At 32.6% G+C, this 21,651-nt stretch overlaps 3 protein-coding genes across 3 annotated transcripts in view; 2 read left to right on the forward strand and 1 right to left on the reverse strand.

Moving 5' to 3' along the window:
* The window catches only part of ints11 (integrator complex subunit 11), a 17,603-nt gene extending 2,356 nt beyond the window's left edge, over positions 1-15,247 (reverse strand). The window contains exons 1-16 of the mRNA XM_073822719.1: positions 14,999-15,247; positions 13,746-13,843; positions 13,568-13,641; positions 13,248-13,476; positions 12,582-12,680; positions 12,455-12,489; positions 11,848-11,986; positions 11,687-11,751; positions 11,352-11,541; positions 8,037-8,120; positions 7,827-7,916; positions 7,096-7,258; positions 6,818-6,928; positions 6,115-6,176; positions 5,876-6,018; positions 1,168-1,297 (exon numbers count right to left, since the gene is read on the reverse strand). Coding sequence (XP_073678820.1) covers positions 1,168-1,297; positions 5,876-6,018; positions 6,115-6,176; positions 6,818-6,928; positions 7,096-7,258; positions 7,827-7,916; positions 8,037-8,120; positions 11,352-11,541; positions 11,687-11,751; positions 11,848-11,986; positions 12,455-12,489; positions 12,582-12,680; positions 13,248-13,476; positions 13,568-13,641; positions 13,746-13,843; positions 14,999-15,026 — 1,740 coding nt within the window. The 5' untranslated portion in view covers positions 15,027-15,247. The remainder of the gene's footprint in view (positions 1-1,167; positions 1,298-5,875; positions 6,019-6,114; positions 6,177-6,817; positions 6,929-7,095; positions 7,259-7,826; positions 7,917-8,036; positions 8,121-11,351; positions 11,542-11,686; positions 11,752-11,847; positions 11,987-12,454; positions 12,490-12,581; positions 12,681-13,247; positions 13,477-13,567; positions 13,642-13,745; positions 13,844-14,998) is intronic.
* A 674-nt stretch (positions 15,248-15,921) lies between these two features.
* Positions 15,922-18,247, forward strand: cptp (ceramide-1-phosphate transfer protein). Its single transcript, XM_073823315.1, has 2 exons — positions 15,922-16,189; positions 17,228-18,247. Exons 1-2 carry the CDS (start codon positions 16,074-16,076, stop codon positions 17,748-17,750), a joined length of 639 nt encoding a protein of 212 aa, XP_073679416.1. The 5' UTR covers positions 15,922-16,073; the 3' UTR covers positions 17,751-18,247.
* A 652-nt stretch (positions 18,248-18,899) lies between these two features.
* Positions 18,900-21,577, forward strand: ubxn10 (UBX domain protein 10). The gene is made up of 2 exons (XM_073823314.1): positions 18,900-19,144; positions 20,831-21,577. The coding sequence occupies exon 2, from the start codon at positions 20,837-20,839 to the stop codon at positions 21,515-21,517; it is 681 nt and encodes a 226-aa protein (XP_073679415.1). The 5' UTR covers positions 18,900-19,144; positions 20,831-20,836; the 3' UTR covers positions 21,518-21,577.
* The last annotated feature ends 74 nt before the right edge of the window (positions 21,578-21,651 follow it).

Here is a 21,651-nt window from a genome sequence, read left to right on the forward strand (position 1 = left end):
ATATATATATATATATATATATATATATATATATATATATATATATATATATATATATATATATATTAATTATTTTTAAATATATATAAATATTTATATATATATTCATATATAGTATTTATTATTGTTTTTAATATACAATTTATTTACATTTATTTAAAAAAATATAAATTTAAATATATTTAAAATAATAATAAATAATTAAATTTAGAATAAAATATATATACTTTTTTTAAAAAGAAGTTTCTTATCACCAAGGTTGCATTTCAGCAAAAATTCTGTAAAACCATTAATACTTTGTAACTTTTTACTTTTTTATATATATTAAATTTGATTATAAACAAAAAAACATGCTTTTTATTACGTTATCATGTTTTGATGCTGTTTTAAAGCTGAATTTTCAGCAGCCGTCATTCCAGTCTTTTGCATCACATGATCGTTTAGAAATCATACTAATATGCTAATTTGCTGTCCAAGAATAAGTTCTTATTTTTATCAACAAATGAAAAAAGTGCTGCTTAATATTTTTGTGGAAACCATAACTTATTTCCCAGGAATTTTTTTTCTATATAGAATTAAATGTTCAAAGAAAACAGAATTTATTTGAAATATAAATCTTTTGTGACATTACATATTTTACTCTCATTCTTGATTAATTCATTGCATTCTTACTTATTTAAAAAAGGTCTAAATAAACACAAGTTCAAAAACCACTGTGCATATCTTAGTGCGGTTGGATGTGTTTCTATAAGATGCAATATTAGACACAGGCAAAGCGAACCATGTGAGAATGCCGCAAATTAACTTTCTTTCACACAGTTGTTGCCGTCTCAATTGTAAACCAATTGTGCCCCACTGACACATACTAAGAATGCAATTTTATTGTAATTTGTTTTTGTCAGGCAGTTGACGCTACCAGTGTTTTTTTGGAAACATAAGTGCAAAAATGTTCCCTTGTGGGCTGTGAGATGCTGTAAATTCCACTACTAGACCAACTATGTGACCACGGGGCAAAAAAACAACAACAACTGCAGTTTTCCACATACACAAACCCAAAATGGAAATGAAACACCTAAGCCGCTTAAAAACAATTCACACAATAAATGCCACATTCAATTCTAGAAGTAAATCAGTGGAGATTTAGTTTGCCATCACATGTTTGTTCACCTGATAGCTCCATGAGAGGAGAATGACTTTGAGGTTGGGCTCCTCGGCTGAGGATGTGACTTTAATAACGATGGATTCCACGATGACTGTGCCGTCTGGGACGTGCTGGATGCTGTAACTTTTCAATACACTGTAAAAGAGAACAAAAAACAGACTTGACCTCTAATGAAACCTTTATGAATCCATGAACCATATATAGAACCGCGTATATATGGACTGGCATTTACACTGTGGCTTGAGAGGTAAAAAATGTTGTTCACTGAGGGACGAAATGACTAATGTTATGTACCATAAATCACTAAAGCAACATTTAGAAGCAAAATGGCTTTTTAGTTGACATATTACTCAACAGTTTATTGAGTGGATAGCTGCTTTAGCTGTTAAAAAAATAAAATATTAGAATTGATTTACATTCATCACATCAGAACTTTGATGTGAATATTTAATTACACCTTTAATAGACTAATGCAAGTCTCTAAAAACCTAAAACGGCTCCCAGTTTGGTTTGAATCAGATTTTCCTGAAAAAAAAAAAATGACTCAATTGGCCTGAAGTGATTTGGATTCAAACTACGCTACTAGTCAAAAGTTTTGGAACTGTAAGATTTTAAATGTTTTTTAAAGAAGTCTCTGTTGCTCACCAAGCCTGCATTTATTCGATCCAAAGTACAGCAAAAACAGTCAAATGTTGAAATAGTTTTACTATTTAAAATAAGTGTGTTCTATTTGAATATATTTTAAAATGTAATTTATTCCTGTGATCAAAGCCAGGGTTTCTGCAGATATGAACAAGTGAAATTTAAGACTTTTTAAGACCTTTTTAATACCACCTTATATGAAATTTAAGACCGAAACCTGTAATGGAAATAGATATTATATTACATGCATATATGTAATATTTAATGTGTTTAATGTAAAAAGTAAACGCAATTTCATGGCTGTCATAAATTAAATTTATTACTACGATATACAGTGAACTTTTCATATCAGCAGATACTATTCCACACAAAATATCCCCATAAAAGTACCACTAGAAATATCTGATGTAAAAAAAAAATTAGCTTTTACATTGTAAATCTGCATATTTGATTTACCTTTATAAAGGCCTTTTTTTTTACTTTTGAAATGTATGCATTACCTTTGAAATTTATTTTATGAATTTATCAATAAATTCTAAATGGCTGTTAGCAGTGAGATTACATAATTTACACTGCAAAATTAAAAGTGAGATTAATGTTTTAAATACATTTATTGATTTATAAATATATACATTAGAAATGTTGGGTGTGGAGGCATACTTTTAAACACACTAAACTACCAGCAGGTGGCGGTAAGTCACTTCATGAGCGAGTTATTTCAACTGTTTCGAGCAAAACGCTGAATCATAGCAGAATGTTGCTAGGAGAATGCTTCTGCTAATGTTGCATATTGTCTAATATGTAAGTAACTACTTGACTAACTACTTTTTTATTGAGCTAAAATTAATGTAACATTTGTAATTGTGAGAATTTTTAGCAAAAAGCTCACTTGGTATATTACTGAACTATATCATGTTATAAATAAACTATACATTTTACATTTTTACCTCAGTGTGTTTCTTTAGAGTGCTGTTACATTCATTTGTTTTAAAGTATGTCACAAATAGACCAGAAATACACTATCCATTATCAATTTCTGTTTACGTTTAATGTATTAAAATATGAATCTTTCTTGCCTTTGGATGCTTCACTAGTTGTTTTTGTCACTTCAGTTTTAATCAGGCGGTTTGTTCGGTCGGGCAAGTAAAAAAAAAAAACATTTTAAAAGTATCTCGAAGGCTGGCGGTCAGCTAGCTCGACCTATAATTATTATTATTATTGATAACATTATATACAGAAAAAGGTAGTTTGACCTGTATTCTGCTACTGTGATTCTGAAGACGCAGTAACTTCCACAGAGGGAGAAAAAAATCTAGTTGTTAGCAACTGGCCTTAGCCAAGCCCTATATTCAGTTTTTTTCAAGCTAAGTATCGCTAAACCTGCACTTCCCCATAGCTAAAAAGTTAAATCCATTTTACTTCTGCGGTACAATCCGAGAGAGACTCGCGGCAATAACAGAAAGCTGATTGGCTATTGCATGCTGGTCTCATTTGTAGTTTAAATACAGCAAATTATATTTGGAATAGTGAAATAAAGAACTACAACACCACGGAAACAACAAAAAGAGAATTTAAATGAGCATTAGAGTTAGCGTTACATGGACATCGGAAAAATAAGACCTGTGTAAAATTATTTAAGACCTAGAACAGCGAATTTAAGACTTTTTAAGGCCTAAAATTTAGATTTTTAAATTTTAGACTTTTTAAGACTTTTTAAGACCCCGCGGAAACCCTGCAAAGCTGAATTTTCATCATTACTCCAGTCTTCAGTATTAGACGATCCTTCAGAAATCAGCATTTGTGTGAAATAAACAGCTTTTGCAACATATACATATATATATATATATTAGGGGTGGGCATAGATTAATTTTTTTAATCTAGATTAATCTAGATTAAATCTTGGAATTAATCTAGATTAATCTAGATTAAAATGGCTAATTTGAATTCTGCTGAAGGCATTCAGAATATGTGTGCTACCCAAATAATGACTAAACATGTTACACCGTACTTTTATTTTGACAGGTTGCCGTGAAGTTTCTGTGTATACAGTATGACATGATGCGAGTTTTCTCAAATGAAACGGTATAAGTGACACTCACAGCAGTTTTGGAGATTGAGTTTATCTGTTCATGTGAGATGCAAATGCCAAAAATTACCGGGAGCGTCACGTGTGTTTCAGTATGCGTGTAGTAAAAGCGCGTCTCCACCATTCATAGTATGAATTTCATACATACAGCTAGGCAAACGGAACATACCGGATTCATATTAAAACGGTCTTTTTGCATTTCAGTTTTCACAGACACTAGTCCATATCGCGATTTGAATTAAGTGACAGACCATATTTGATTTATGAATCCAAAAAACGACGAATTTACGTGGCATTTCGCGCTATAGTAGATTCGGTTTTTATGAATGGAGGACGACGTGATCCCGTCTGTGTTTTGGCGGAGGAGACGTAAACGCGCGACCATATTCTATAGTCTTTGGTATACATCCGCGTTAAACTATCAAGGTGAAAGTCATCATAGCTTGCGTAGTTTAGACCCAGCTCCCAACCCAATTTTGAGAATAGATTAACGGCGATATTTTTTTTTATCGCCCGATAAAAGTCTCACTTTAACGCCGATAACGGCCCACCACTAATATATATATATATATATATATATATATATATATAGAGATAGATAGATAGATAGATAGATAAATGCTGATCTATCTATCTATCTATGTATATAGTTTCTTTTTGGAGAGGGGGGGGGTTATAGAAATTAATACTTTTATTTATTAAGGATGCTTTAATTTGATCAAAAGTGATGATAAAGACATTTATAATGTTACAAAAGATTTTCTATTTCAGGTAAATGCTGCTCTTCTGATCTTTCTGTTTATCAAAGAAACCTGAAAAATTCAACTCAGCTGTTTTCAACATAATAGTAATTTTTTTTGGGCAGCAAATCAGAATATTAGAATGATTTCTGAAGGATCATGTGACTGGAGTAATGATGCTAAAAATTCAGCTTTGAAATCATTTTATAATATATTCAATTAGAAAACAGTTATTCGAAATAGTAAAAATATTTCAAAATTGTACTGTTTTCACTGTACTTTGGATCAAAGAAATGCAGGCTTGGTGAGCAGAAGAGACTTCTTAAAAAAAAATCTTTTTGACTGGTAGTGTACAAGTCTGAGGAAGATTTGTCAATCTTTTTGACCGACTCGTTAAAAAAAACGATTCATAAGAGTCATTCGTTCATCAAATCAGACATGCATATAGTTTGCTTTACTGTCAACATAAAATCTGATAGATGGATGCACAAAAAGTTTCCCCGACTACATTTTTTAAAAAGTTAACCTGACTTAAATAAAGCTACACATTGCTGTGGTGTTTTGGGCCCCGTTTCCAAGAATCTCTTTGTTCTTTTGTTTTCACGTCACAAATGACTGATCAACTATGCCCTCTGAAGTAAAAACTGCTTAATATATCTCACTTAACCAAGAAGTGTTAAATCAGGGTGCAACACATCCCACGCTGTTGTGGACTTGGAAAAACATGACCTTCAAGCTTGAATTAAACCAAAGGTTTGAAAATTTCTCTATGTAATTTACATACCAGTGTTATTTTAGTAATATTTCTATGTAACTATTACAGTTTTTAGAAATATATTGAATTAGCTTTTATTTCTAGATTTCTTTTATTTTTATATATTTAGATTTTAGTAATTGTAGATTTTTTTAATCTTTAGTAACTGTGCTTTGCTTGTTGTTTTTCTTCTTCTTTAAAAAAATAATTATTACCATTTACGTTTAATTTATTTTCATTGCAGTTAAAGTTTTAGTTTAAGTTCAGTTTTTTTTTTCCAGTAGATAATTTGGTGTTTCATCCTCAATCATTTTGATATATTTCTAATTTTCAATTAGTTGAATGTTTCTAATATTTCATATCTAATCCAATATTTATATTTTACTTTATTTCAATTAACAAAATGTTTGTAATAGTTTTAGTTAACCCTGTTACATGCAGGTGAGAAGTGCAACAGAAAAGTGTGTTAATGTGAGGTAAAGTTTACTGACCTCTTGAGGTGTGCGTAGATGCGGCCAAGTGTGTCGGTGTCGCTGTGAGGATCGTGGAGCTGAACACGGCAGGTAAAGCGCAGCTGATGTTCACTGAGGCCCAGCTCTTTAAGAGCCTGTTCTGGAGAAACCAGCCGCAGACTCTGTACAGACAAACATTTTCAAAATTAATGACATCTGAAACCTTAAGTCAGTCAAATAAATAATGAAAACAAACCTAAAGAGCCATGCTGACTTACATTGTCCTTCATTATTAATGTCCCATGCATGGTACGAGGTCTTTTAGCATCAGGCAACGGACCTATGAGGAAGTTTCATAACAAAATTCATTTTTCTATTAATCCACATCATACCACATATGTGACAACGGACCACAAAACCAGTCGTAAGGGTCATTATCGAAAAGCTGAATAAATAAGTTTTCAATTGATGTATGGTTTGTTAGGACAGGACAATATTTAGCCGAGATACAACTATTTGAAAATCTGAAACCTGAGGGTGCAAAAAATGGAAAATACTGAGAAAATCACCTTTAAAGTTGTCCAAATGTTCTTAGCAATGCATATTACTAATCAAAAATTAGGTTTTGATATATTTACAGTAGAAAATGTACAAAATATCGTCATGGAACACGATCTTTACTTAATATCCTAATGATTTTGGCATAAAAGAAGAATTTGACCCATACAATGTATTTTTAGCTATTGCTACAAATATACCCGTGCTACTTATGACTGGTTTTGTGGTCCAGGGTCACAAATGTTGTCGTCTGACCTAACTTGAACCCAGCATATTCCTTTAAGCCAATGGGATCTAGAAAACTCAAACTCAAACTCAAAGAGGAAAAACAGAAACTACAAGAACCACATAACCACATGACAAAATGTCATTTCTATAAACGGGTCAAATAAAGCAGACAGTGGTGTACGTGTCAATAAACACCTCCGAGAGCCATTTCTCTCTTCAGCAGGTTGAGTGAGATGTCCACAGGTACGCTGGGGTTTGTCACTACAGTCGTCGTCTCTCCGTTGGCTGGCATATAGCAGCTGATACCTGCATGGGGTGAAACATCAGCAGAGAGAGATTATTTAACAACCACGAAAAAGTACACCATTAAAGTGATCATATTCCACAATTTAGTAAGTTTCCAAGAATATTTCACAAAACTGGAAATTAGTGAAAAGTATTTTCCACAGTATTTTGAGAAGTTGCAGACTTACTGAACTCCTGTTCGATCTTGTCTTTGAGGAACTCCATTTTCTTGGCCTCTCCGTGCACCAGCAGCATGTTTCTGGGCTCCGCCATGCGGATCAACTGCATAATGCCTTTGGCGTCGGCGTGAGCGCTGAAGGACATGTACTCCACCTGTAGCTTCACGTCCAACTAAACCCACACACATTATACGGCATAATAAAATTAACAAATATTACACAATTTAAAATGAGTGGTTTCTATGTGAATATATTTTAAAATGTCATTTATTCATGAGATGCAAAGGTGAATTTTCAGCATAATTACTCCAGTTTTTAGTGTCACATGATCCTTCATAAAACATTCTAATAATGTGATTTGGTACTCAACATTTTTCAATTATTATTTAATATGTATTTTCATAGAAAGCAGTTGTTTTAAATTGCAATAATATTTATAGTTTTTTTATAGTATTTTTTAATCTAAAAAAAACCCTTGGTGGTCATTCTTGGTAAATTCTTTGAAAAAAATTAATAAAATGTAATTGAATTAATTACAGGTTAATTATTTACATTTTTACTGTATGTACAAATTCAGATGTGAATTCTAGAGGTTCGACATTCTTATATTTTAGGTGTGGTTAAACAAAGTAAAAATGACTAGATTTTTATGAAAATTATGGGAAAGAGTGGACAATATAAATTACAGAGTTCTCTGATGCCATCTAGTGAAGCTCAGTGTTTGTAGTGCCAATAATTACCGTTGCTCTTCCCTCCATCTCCAGTTTTTTCTGTCCATTCAAGATCTTGTGTCCTACAGTGCCTTGCACACAGTACCCTGGCATGATCACCTAAGAAATAGATATATTAAGCTCAATAAATACATCTTCTATTTTGATTAACATCTATGAGCAAGAATGGGCTTTGAATGAGTTGAAGTGTACGTTTTAGGAACATCTGCCATTTCTTACCATGTTCTTTTCATTGCCAGCCCATTTCTTGAAAATCTGTAAAGACTGGCCAGCATGCAACATTCCAGGGGTGGCAAACACAACCTGATGGAACAGATATCATAAGTCTCTGCTTTTACATAATATCATGCACTCATTTGTTTCACTTTTCAACAATCCAGCATCTTTTTGAATCATTTGTCATTTTTTAAAAAGAATTGGTGATTTTTGATTTGATTTTAATTCTAAGCCCTTGGGAATCGAAAGCCAAACCAAATCTTAAACCTTTTCTGGTGATTGATGATTCTGATCATCAAAAAATGTACTATTTATTCTGTGATAGATATAACATCATATTAGAGGAAAATCATTTTAAATATTCAGATTTTAAATCAATGCAATTTTTTATTAAAATAATTAATTTTCAATTTTATGTTTTATAAAAATAAGGAAAAATAGGATTTAAAAAAACAATATTTTAAAATGCCAGGTTTATTCTATATTCTAAACAACTTTAGCATGTATTATTTAATCATCAGCATGCATAAAAAACAATAATAAAATAAAAATAATAAGAAGAATTTTGCAATAAAAAAAACCCCAATATTGAATAGTATTTTAATTAATAGAGTATATCAATTACTGGTTTAACCCTCTGGGGTTCTTCCCCGACCAGTCACACTCAGGGCCCTCACGGTCAAAAGTGACCGGAGCCCTGAAATCATTATTTCCTTTTTTTCAGTAAAATCAATCAAATGTATTTTTGTTCAATAATATTTTTTCTTTTTTTCTGTCGTGTTTTGACAGAATTTTATGATAATAATTAATATTTATGCTACAATTATGATCTATTTTTTGCCATTGAATATAATAGAAATTTTTTTAATATATATAATTTTTATTCTTTTTTAATTAATGCTGTATTTTAGTTTAAAGTAGATACCTGGCCTATAGAAAATAATTTTTTGAAGTCGGATTTGTGCCATCTGGTGGCGTAGTGAGCATAATTACCAGGCAATATCCTATTTTAACCACTAGATGGATGTAATGCTCTCTATAGAAGGATTTGTGAATTCTAGTTGTTTTTGCACATATTTGCCAATGCCTTTTCAGGTTGTGGATTTTATTATATAAAATTAGATTATCAAAGACTATTTTTTTATTATTTGCCAAGTTTTTTGTTTGTTTGATTGGTTTAACTGGTAATTTGAAGTGCCAGTTTTACTTTATAATACAGTCAAACCAGAACATTGCATTAGAAAGAGAAACAATGGAAAGCATTTTGTTACCCATTGTTTTAATTCTAACTGAATAAAAATGCCGTTCTTTCAGTCATACCATTTTTTTTATTTTGTAACCTTTTTATAATGAACATTTTGATTTAAATAATTTTTTGTAAAATTCAATAAACAATAACTCTTATTTAGCACAGGAATTATGAACAGCAACAGCATGGGCAACAAAATAACAGCAAAAGTATAATTATCAAACATTAAATGGAAAATAGAGAAATAAAAATATTTTAAATATCATCCTAACCCTATTTACATTTTATGTGCATTCTTTTTTTACATATTCAATGAACAGTAACTCTTATTCAAAAGGCAACAGCAATTATGAACATAAATCTAAAATAACAGAAAAGTATAACAATTGTCAAATAGTAAATAAAAAAATAGAGGAAAAAAAAGTTTGTTTTAAATATCATTCTAACTATAATTACATATTATTTACATACTAATTGTGATTACAGATCAGGTTGTGACAAATCACAACAGAGTGTCTCCATATAGCACTTTGAGCAAATGATGCTTGTTTTGAAATCTTTTTTCCGTGTGTGTGTGTGTGTGTGTGTGTGTGTGTGTGTGTGTGTGTGTGTGTGTGTGTGACATGGTGTGTGACTTTTGGATTTTGGATCCAATGTCTCCCTTTTATTTGATTCATAGTCTCACATTCCTCTGTTACAGTCTCACCAATCTCATATTTCCGTGTGTGTGTGTGTGTGTGTGTGTGTGTGTGTGTGTGTGTGTGTGTGTGTGTGTGTGTGTGTGTGTGTGTGTGTGTGTGTGTGTGTGTGTGTCTGTGTGTCTATTTTGGAACTCTGATGGCTTACAGTCTCATGCTTTCATTGCTGTGTGCTTTATTTCTTACATTGATTGCCTCTATTTCACACATTTCCCAAAATTAGCTTTTGAAATGACACACATTCATTTGTGTGTGCGTGTGTTTTTGTGTGTATAAGTGTGTGTGTGTGTGTGTGTGTGTGAGTGTATTGTAGTGTTTTGCACTCTTGATGTTTTAGAGAGTCACCCCTTCACAGTTGTGTGCTTTTTTTCTGGATTGTGGCTGATTTGTAGATTGTATGCACAAAAAAACTCTGTATTTTCATATTTTTGCCAATTTCCCATTAATTTCCTATGGCCGGTCATTTTGACCCGAAGACCCCGAGTGTGACTATTTTTTTTACGACCACTTAGACTTTTCCAATCCTGTCCCCAATTTTTTTGTGTGTTCATATACCAAGTACCATAAAAGTCACCAGGTTTCATACCATTCCGATGAAGCTACGATTTTTAAAATTTTTTTATTTAAAAAATTCCGGTCAAAAGTGACCGAAGAACCCCAGAGGGTTAAATGTTTAATTCATATACATTTTTGTTTTTAATAATTATTATTCTATAGGTTTCTACATGTATCATTTATTATTATTATTATTATTATTATTATTAATAATAATAAATAATTTAACAATTAAAAAAAATCCAATTGTAAAATGTACAATTTTAATTAAAATTATTTTTGAATACTTCTTTATATTCTATAAGGTTTCTACATTTATCGTTTAAAATTAAGAAATAAACGATTATTATATAAAGTATAACATTTACAGTTACTGGTTTAAATGTTTAATTTATATACATTTTTATTTTGATTAATTATTATTCCATAGGTTTCTACATGTAGCATTTAATATTATTATTATTATTATTATTATTATTAATAATAATAAATAATCTAACATGTAAAAAAAAATCCATATAATTTCATTTAATATTATTAATAATAATAATAATAAATAATTTAACAATTTAAAAAAAAATCCATGCAAATCTCCATATAAATTTGCAGAGTTCAAGAATTATCAGATTTAAAGAAATAAAATATACAATTATTATTAAAATTATTTTTTGAATACTACTTTATATTCTAGAAGGTTTCTACATTTATAATCTAAAATTAAGAAATAAAAGATTATTATATAAAGTATAACATTTTTAATAATAATAATAATAATAACAATAATGAATTACATACATTTCTTTGCAGTGGTCTTACCATTGGTCCAGGGTTATCAGCATATGAGCGGTCAAAAGCTTTGATGTGCTTGAACTCAAACATATTTCTTTGTACAAAGGTCTTGCGGATCTTCTGATTGGTCCAGGTGATGAAGAGCTTGTAGTAGTGATTAGCTTTCTCCGTCAGTCCAGTGGAGAAGTAAATGGGGGCTTTCAGATTCATTCTCTCCCTGTTAACATGAACAGCCAGCAATTACACACCATTCTGTACCAACATAGAATTTGTATTCCAAAAGAAACTGCTATATTAAACATATTCAAAACGGTAAAAAAAAATCAGCAATCCTAGGTCAGCAAACATTTGCACAAACTCACCAGAATGTTTCCAACAGAATACAGAGCTCCTGTGCTCTTCCCAAAGCAAACACTGGAATCAAGACCTATAACATAAAGACACCAAGATGAACAGTTACGGCTAGATATATTACGGCTTTGAAATCTGACTGGATGAGTTGACAAACACCAGCCTTCATTACCTTCCCTCCTCTTTCCACAGTTTCGTGAACCTTCTTGAGGAAATCTCTTTCCCTGCAGCGTTTGGAGTCTCTGATCGTGGTAGCATAAGTGGACTCTGATATCAGAATATCTGGCCGGCATTTGTCAATCCAAGCAGCTCTGAGTAAATAAAGTCAGAGAATTAAAACCTAACTCAATTTAACCTGAATTAATCTAACTGGAATATGAAAGCTGAAATGTGACCCTGGACCACAAAACCAGTCATAAGGGTAATGTTTTTGAAATTGAGATTTTTTATATCATCTGAATGCTTTCCATTGATGTATGGTTTGTTAGGATAGGACAACTATTTAAAAACCTGAAATTTGAAAAAAAAATTTTTTTTTTGAAAATATCGCCTTTAAAGCTGTTCAAATGAAGTTCTTAGTAATGCATATTACTAATCAAATATCAAGTTTTGATATATTTACGGTAGGAAATTGACTAAATATCTTCATGGAACATGATCTTTACGTAATATCCTAATGATTTTTGGCATAAAAGAAAAATCGTTTTGGCTATTGACTGGTTTTGTTGTCCAGTGTCACAAATGTACAAAAAATGTGACAAAAAATAGATTTTACTCACCCTAAATGTCTGTCTGGTGTCATGTTGTAATCACCCTATACAAATAGATTTAGATATAATTTGCAAATTATGCCAACAACTGAAAAATCATAAAATTAGAGCATGTAATAAGTGATGTGACACTCACTGTGTAGACGACAGACTCTAAGCCGACTTTGATTTGAACCATGGCGGCTCCCAGCACATGACCTGCATAGTACGCTTTGATCTCGAGCTCTTCATCTACCTAAATAAATAAAAAGGCAGATAAAATTGTAAAAAAAAATAAAATAAAAAATAATATTTTAGATTAAACATTTTTAATGGGGAAAATTTTCAACAACAAAAAAATATCAAAATATTTAGAAATATTCTACATTTAAAACACATGATTATATTAAATAAAAAAAATATTTAAAATGTAATTATTTTATTACAATAAAGAAACGGAAAGGATTTTAAGAAATAAGATAGCAAAATTTAATGTTTAATACTAAAAGGTGCATAGGTTTCATGTTTAATACTACATGCATAATTTATTAATATAACATATTATTATTTAACAATAAATTCATGAATAGTATATCAATTATTAGATTTAAAGAAATAAGATTTAAAATGTATTCATATTTTTTTTAAATATTATTTAATATAGATGCTTACATAATGTAAGCTGCAGCATTTACAATAAATTCTTACAAATCATTAATGTTGACTTCATGATTAAATTACTCACATTTACTAAAGTTTTTTTGACAACAAATTAAATGAAATAATTTTAATTATTGTAAATTTCACAGACAATTTACTTTACCTGAACTGTTTGGTGGAGGTTGAGCGGCACAACTTTCTTCATGCAGTCTTTGATCATCTGTGAAGTGAAGAAGTTGGTCTCTCCCTTTTTGTCTACTGTGATCTTTCTGAAGTCCTCCAGCAGGATGGGGCAGATGGCTTTGGTGGGGTGGGTCATGTAGATGGGCCCGTCGTAACCCACCATCTCACTCATGTAGGGAAGAGCACCGCAGTGATCCAGATGGAAATGACTAAGTGCCACATAAAAGAGGGAAAAAAAATCACAATGGAGAACAGGACAACTCACACAACAGTCATATAACACGTCAAATATAAACTAACCTTATAATAACACAGTCCAGGAACTCAGTGAGGCGACCGTTCTGGGTAATGTAACTGAAATCTGGAAAACGTCTCTGAAAATGAACACAGAAAGGTAAGGGCATAGTGCTTAACTTGTCAACTGCAGAATTATACTTAAAACACACAGAAGTGAACATAGCAATAACTTGTAACGCACATCGTCGTTATAGCCCATGTGCATCCCACAGTCAAGCATAATGTTTTTGCCTCCAATGGAGACCAAAATACAGCTGCGGCCGACATCCTGACCAGCCCCTGCAAGACACATCCAGAATCAGAATTACATTAACTTTTTCTTTAGGATTTTTAATGTTTTTTTTTTTTTTTTTTTTTAAAGAAGTTTCTTCTGCTCACCAAGCCTGCATTTATTTGATCCAAATACAGTAAAAGCAGTAATATTGTGAAATATTTTTACTATTTAAAATAGCTGATTTCTATTTAAATACATAGTTTAAGTTGTAACTTATTCCAGTGATCAAAGCTACATTTTCAGCATTATTACTTCAGTCTTTAGTGTTACACGATCCTTCAAAAATCATTCTAATATGCTGATTTGCTGTTCAAGAAACATTTTTTTTATTATTATTAGCAATGCTTAAAACAGTTGAGTACATTTTTTAGGATTCTTTGATGAATAGATGGATCCAAAAATCTGCATTTATCTGAAATAAAAAGTCTTTGTTACATTATACACTATACCATTCAAAAGCTTGGAGTTAGTATCTTTTTTGTGAAAGAAATTATAGAAATTAATCTTTTTATTTAGCAAGAATGCTTCATATTGGTGATGATAAAGACATTTATAATGTTACAAAAGATTTCTGTTTCAGATAAATACTGTTCTTCTGAACTATCTATTCATCAATGAAGCCTGAAAAAAATATACTCAGCTGTTTTTAACAATGTTTTTTGAGCAGCAAATCAGAATATTATATTGATTTCTGAAGGCTCGTGTGACTAATGTGAGTGAGTAATTCAGCTTTAAAATCATAGGAATAAATTACATTTTAAAATATATTCAAATAGAAAACAGCTATTTTAAATAGTAAAAATATTTCACAATTGTACTGTTTATGCTGTACTTTGGATCAAATAAATGCAGGCTTGGCGAGCAGAAGAGACTTATTTAAAAAACATTAAAAATCTTACTATTCAAAAACGTTTGACTGAAAGTGTATTTATAATATTATAAATATATGACATAAAAATTTTTTACATTATACAAGTAAAGAAATAATATTATCATACAAATACACTACATAAATAGTTAACATGGAAAAAGTGAACTCAACTATTAATATCGCTGATTCCTGCACATTATCGGCTTTGTTTCGCATCATATGTTTAATAACGGCTTATTGATGACGTTTTTTTAAACGTTTTACATATCAAATGTAGCATATTTCTTACCTAAAGGCGTAATTTTGATATCAGGCATCCTGACAGCTTTGAAAATGAATGTTTATGTTTACAGAAGACTGATGGTCTCTGTAACTCTAACTGTAGATTGCTCGAATATGAACACTTGATGTGTGCATGTCAGTCAGCTCGCACACTATCCAGGGATGTAAACCAGCTGTAAAGACTTTGAAAGTGTTCAAACAGTGGATCATTCAGAAACAGGTTAGCACGGAAGCTAAACAACTACACGCCACAAGCATAAACGCCACAGCACTAGAACAAGAGAGTAGCGCCTCGATGTGGGCGTGGCTTAGTGGCCCATACGTTACCTATAATTTCTAAATAATATTTTTATTATTTTATTATTAATTCACCACTGTTTGTTTTTAATTTTATGTGTATTAAAGCTGTTTATAATTATTATTTAGATGTAAATTACTATTAAGGCCACTATTGAAGCGGACAAAAACGGCCTTGTCACAAGGTAACTGTTACTTTTCACAGCGCTGGTTCAGGTTGAGCCAATCATACTCATTTGTGATTTCTGCACAATGATTTTTACAATCGTTTGAATTCAGATTTCAAGGGCGTGTTTATATTCCTTTGTCCGATACAAATATGTGATGTGTGATGTACGATTAAAAATATTACACTTTTCAGTGAACAAATTTCTCTAAAAAGGCAAACAGCCTCTAGATATTTGAATGCGGCTCAATGGAAAATTCGACGTTCTGATCCCTCCAGCGCCCCCTTCTGTAGACTGACGTCCGATGTGACCCCGGTGTGTGATGCGTCTTTTTTGATCCCATTGGTTAAATTTTACCATACCAGAGTCCAATCACATGAAACTTCTTGTCACGTGACATGAAACACATGATTTGATTGGTCTAATGTCGCTTACGTTGCTTAAAGAACAGAGGAAAATCCCGGAAGAGAGGATCAAGAGGAAAGCGAAGCATTTACAGTATGAAGAACACATTAAATACTTTTATTGAGAATTAATATATAGCAGGATTTTGCCGATTTCGTTGTAAGAATTTGTCCATAAATATATTTCGTGGTAGTTATATCAGAAAGAACAGACATGGCAACAGATACATTCCATCTTCAAAAGGTGTTGGAAACATTCAGATCAAGTCTGAGTGAAAATAAGGAGGTTTATGTTAAATATTATATAGCAGGATGGCAAGAGCTGGTCACGTGAGTATTTTTTTTATTACTGTGTTACATTGAGGTCTTGGGATTTTTAATATTTAATTTTATTATAATTTATAATAAGTTTCTGATGCTCCTCTGTATCTTGTGATTTAAATAAACTACCAAAAGTTTTTAATGTTTTTTAAAGTCACTTCTGCTCACCAAGCCTGCATTTATTTGATCCAAAGTACAGTAAAATTGTAAAATGTTTTTACTATTTGAAATAACTGCTTTCTAATAAATATATTTTAAAATGTAATTTATTTCTGTGATTTCAAAGCTGAATTTTCAGCATCATTACTCCAGTCTTCAGTGTCACACGATCCTTCAGAAATCATTCTAATATGTTGATTTGCTGTTAATAATAATAATAATATTTTAAACAGTTGAGTATATTTTTTCAGGATTCTTTTATGAATAGAAAAATCTAAAAATCATCATTTATCTGAAATAAAAGTCTTTTGTAACATTATACACGTTACTATTCAAAAGCTTGGAGTCAGTGTTATTTTTATTTTGGGAAAGACATTATAGAAATTAAAATTTTTATTTAGCAAGATGATGATGATGAAGACATTTATAATGTTACCAAAGGTTTCTATTTCTGATAAATGCTTTCTATTCATCAAAGAAACCTGAAAACAATTCTACTCAGCTGTTTTCAACATAATAATAAATGTTTTTTGATCAGCAAATCAGAATATTAGAATGATTTCTGAAGGATTGTGTGACTGGAGTAATGATGCTAAAAATTCAGCTTTGAAATCACAGGAATAAATTACATTTTAAAATATATTCAAATAGAAAACAGTTATTTAAAATAGTAAAAATATTTAAAAACTGTACTGCTTTTGCAGTATTTTGGCTTAAATAAATGCAGGCTTGGTGAGCAAAAGAGACTTCTTTAAAAAAAAACAAAAAATCTTACTAATCAAAAACTTTTGCCTGGTAGTGTAACAGTAAAATTATTGAAAGAATATAAAGACAACAAGCAATTTTAATAAATGTAATAATCAAACTCCCTTTTTTTCCCCCTATCAGCTTCATGAATAGTTTGGGTAATGTGTTTTCCTTCATCTCCAAGGATGTGGTCAGCAAAATCCAGATCTTAGAGAACTTCCTTTCAGGTGAAAACAGATCCCATTATGTCACCATCCAATCCATGGTGAAGTATGAGTTAGAAAACGACCTGGTGGACCTCACCAAAAGAGGCAGCCATCCTGAATCCGGGTGCCGCACTCTTCTGAGGCTCCATCGGGCTTTGCACTGGCTGGAGCTGTTCCTGGAGAGACTGCGAACCAGCACCGAGGACAGCAAAACCTCTGTCATGTGTTCTGACGCCTACAACGAGTCTCTGGCTCAGCACCACCCATGGCTCATCCGGAAAGCTGTTGGCATGGCGTTCTGTGCCCTTCCAGGGCGTGACACATTCTTTAATGTGATGAATGCGGGCGATCATGCACAGGTGGTTGCTCTGTTAGGAGAGTCTTTGCCTCTCATTGCTGAAGTGTACCAGATCACAGAAGACTTGTATGCGAAAAACAACCTCCTGGAGTTACCGTAGAGGGAGAACTGATATACATTTTTCACTCTTTACACTAATCACTACATAGTCATTGTGGCACATACTCACTTATTTACTACAAATAGCAACTTGTTTGACTGTCTGCCTGTTTTAAAACTGAAGGGACATGCAATATGCAGATTTATTGCACATTTTAAGCAGGGTTCTGCTCATTTAAGCTATAAACTACACAACACCAAGTAAATGCTGTGTGTACTTTAATCTGTTTGATCTTAGAGAACAATACAAAGCAATTTAAAGGCACAGGAAGTCTATATTTAAAAGTAGAATTTAAGTTTGAAATGCTGTATATTTGAATATATAGGTCATTTTGAATTCCTTTTTTCCTTGAGTGTTAATTATTTTATTGGAAATACTTTTACTTGAATATGTGTTGAATGTGCGTCATACATCTGAAGCTTTGCTGAAACTACAAAAGGGGGAATTTTGTTGGAAATGTATAAATGGATATGTAATGCAATAAATAAATATCATGTTCTAAGTAATCTGTGTTCGTCATGGTTTTTCTCATATTATATCTTAAATTAAAAAAACCAAAACACTAAACATTGATTTTCAAGCTTTGACTTTGGAGGATGACATCTACTTCTTTCAACATTTACTATTCAATTACAGGTTGACAAACAATACACTTCTTAGCAAACAATATAACTTTTATATTTATGAGACTTTTTTGGGTCTTAAATTGCTTTAAGGTGATTAGGAAATGTATAAAAATCTCACAACAGTAAATGTACTTTATGAATTCATGAGTGACTAACGAAGTTATATAACATTAATTGTGACCGCGATTATAAAAACAACAGAAAACGAATAAATGGTATATAATTATATTATAAAGTATATCATTATAATGTACCACAAAAAAGAACAATAACCCTCCTTACGAAAATATTATTACATATCTTAAATATTTTATTACAAACAAACCAAACCACAAATTAACCAAAGGTTTGCACATAGTTTAACCATGGTATTTGTAGTAAAACTGTGGGTATACAAATGGTAATCAATACGCAAAAAACGTGGTTACTACACTTTTACTTTAATAAAACCATGGTACATTTTCGTCAGGGCCACAGCAAGAAACAAGAAATTGTGTATTTCTGTAAGCATTATTTAGCAGTTTTCTACACACATTTTCTAGCTATCAACGTTTTTTTAACCTTTCAAAATAGTATGCAAATATAACTCGGTGTCATTGTTTACAGAATCGCAGACTTGGTTCGTTTATGACGCTCATTACAGTACTTCCGCTTTGGAAGCGTCGCCACGGAGACGCCAGTGCGTCAGCAAAACTATCGACCGTAGTGAAAATGCCTGTTTACTTTCTCTCTTCAGCAACGACGGAAAGAAGCAAAATTACATAGAAGGTACGACACATTTGACATTAATTCGTCTTTCAAATATTTATTAAGTATTTTATCAACTTGAACCTATAAATAGAGCCGTAATTTTGAAGTTATTGGTAACGTATAAGCTTACATATTTGATAAGTTAAAACTGACTAATGCATGCAAGTGTAATGTAAATAACTTTTTTAATTCTATCTATCTATCTATCTATCTATCTATCTATCTATCTATCTATCTATCTATCTATCTATCTATCTATCTGTCTGTCTGTCCGTCTATCTATCCATCCATCCATCCATCTATCCATTTATCTATCCGTCTGTCCGTAATCTATCTGTCCATCCATACATCTTTCTGTCTATCTGTCCGTCCATTCATCATCTATTAATCCGTCTGTTCATCTATTCATCTTTCTGTCTGTCTATCTATCCGTCCATCTATCTGTCCATTCATCATCTATCTATCTATTAATCCGTCTGTCCATCTATCCGTCCGTCCATCCATCAATCTGTCTGTCCATCTATCCGTCCATCCATCCATCTGTCTGTCTGTCTATCCATTCATCTGTCTGTCTGACTATCTATCCGTCCATTCATCATCTATTTATCCGTCTGTCCATCTATCCGTCCGTCCATCTATCAATCTGTCTGTCTGTCCATCTATCCGTCCATCCATCTGTCTATCCATTCATCTGTCTGTCTGTCCGTCTATCTATCTGTCCATCCATGATCTATCTATTAATCCGTCTGTCCATCTATCCGTCTGTGCATCCATTAATCTGTCTGTCCATCTATCCGTCCATCCATCCATCTTATAATGCTTCTGTCCATCTATCTATCCGTTCGTCCATCTATCCATCCATCATCTCTCTATTAATCCGTCCGTCCATCTATCCGTCCATCCATCCATCTATTAATCCTTCTGTCCATCTATCCGTCCATCCATCCGTCCATCTATCTATCATCCATTTATGTGTCTGTCCGTCTATCTATCCATTTGTCTGTCTGTTTGTCTGTAATCTATCTATCCATCTGTCCATCCATCTATCCATCTGTATGTCTGTCTATCCATTCATCTGTCTATCTATCCGTCCGTCCATCCATCTATCATCTATTTATGTGTCTGTCTGTCTATCTATCTATCCATTTATCTATCTGTTTGTCCGTAATCTGTCTATCCGTCTGTCCATCCATCTGTATGTCTGTCCATTCATCTGTCTGTCTATATCTATCTGTCCGTCCGTCCATCTATCTATACATCTATCCGTCCATCCATCATCTATTTATTAATCTGTCCATCCATCTATCCATCTGTATGTCTGTCTATCCATTCATCTGTCTATCTATCCGTCTGTCCATTTATCATCTATTTATGTCTGTCCATCTATCTATCCATTTATCTATCTGTTTGTCCGTAATCTGTCTATCCGTCTGTCCATCCATCTGTCTGTCTATATCTATCTGTCCGTCCGTCCATCTATCTATACAATCTATCCGTCCATCCATCATCTATTTATTAATCTGTCTGTCCATCTATATGTATGTCCATTCATCATCTCTGTCCATATATCTATCATCTATTTATGTCTGTCCGTCCATTTATCCATTTATCTATCCGTTTGTCCGTCATCTATCCATCTGTCAATCCATCATCTATCTGTCCGTACGTCTATCTGTCTGTCCATCCATCTATCTATCTGATCAGAATTCAATGTCTTCTGGAGGAAGGATGCATGTGACCAGGCCCAAGTCATCTAAGGGACGCAGCAGACCCATGATGGCTTCCACGTCCAGTGTGGATTCACCTTCCCAGTCCTCGTCTCTTTCACCCCAACCTCCAGCCTCCAAAGCAAACGACAGGTTGAACCAGTGCCTTCGATCCCGAGCCATTCTGAGACGGTGCAGTCAACCTACTACAGACATACTGACTGAAATCTTCGACAGGCCCCAGGATGAGCCTGTCTCACTCAACAAATACAGGGTTCTCCCTTCCATAGAGAAAAAAACGGATCTGGACCGGACGTTTGGTCAAGGTGACGGCAGCCGTAGGATATGTCAGCACACTTCATGTGGCCACACAAAGGCCCGACCGGATGTGAAATCAGGAAACGAGACGGGTCCAACACCCCCAGAGGAACCAGACTTGCTGCTTGCTATCAGAACTCCATGCGGTCAGAGATTTAAATGCCATTTTCGGCCAACAGACCAACTCCAGGCGGTGCTATCGGCCGCAGAAGCTGAACTTGGAGACAGGTTTGAAAATTGTATGATTGAGACTATGGATGTGCCACGCAGGACTTTTACAAACCTTACAATGACTTTGGCTCAGTGTGGCATCCTAAACAAATCAGTTTTATGTATTTCTGAAGATGACAGCATGGATTTAATCTGAAACACTACTTTAGTTACATTTCTTTTTACGGGACACTTGTATCATACAAAGGCATAGATTATTTAGATTTGCTTTCCATTTAACATTTTAAATTATGATTCACATTCCTTAATGAACAGCAAGATTGTTTTGAT

Source organism: Garra rufa, chromosome 18 (assembly GCF_049309525.1).
Source record: "Garra rufa chromosome 18, GarRuf1.0, whole genome shotgun sequence".
Taxonomy (NCBI): Eukaryota; Metazoa; Chordata; class Actinopteri; order Cypriniformes; family Cyprinidae; genus Garra; species Garra rufa.

Excerpts from the sequence above, each read along its gene's own strand:
- ubxn10 (XM_073823314.1), top strand. The coding sequence starts at position 20,837 with ATGTCTTCTGGAGGAAGGATGCATGTGACCAGGCCCAAGTCATCTAAG.
- cptp (XM_073823315.1), top strand. The coding sequence starts at position 16,074 with ATGGCAACAGATACATTCCATCTTCAAAAGGTGTTGGAAACATTCAGA. Across the intron at positions 16,190-17,227 it reads GGATGGCAAGAGCTGGTCAC|CTTCATGAATAGTTTGGGTA; the intron begins GTGAGTATTTTT and ends TCCCCCTATCAG.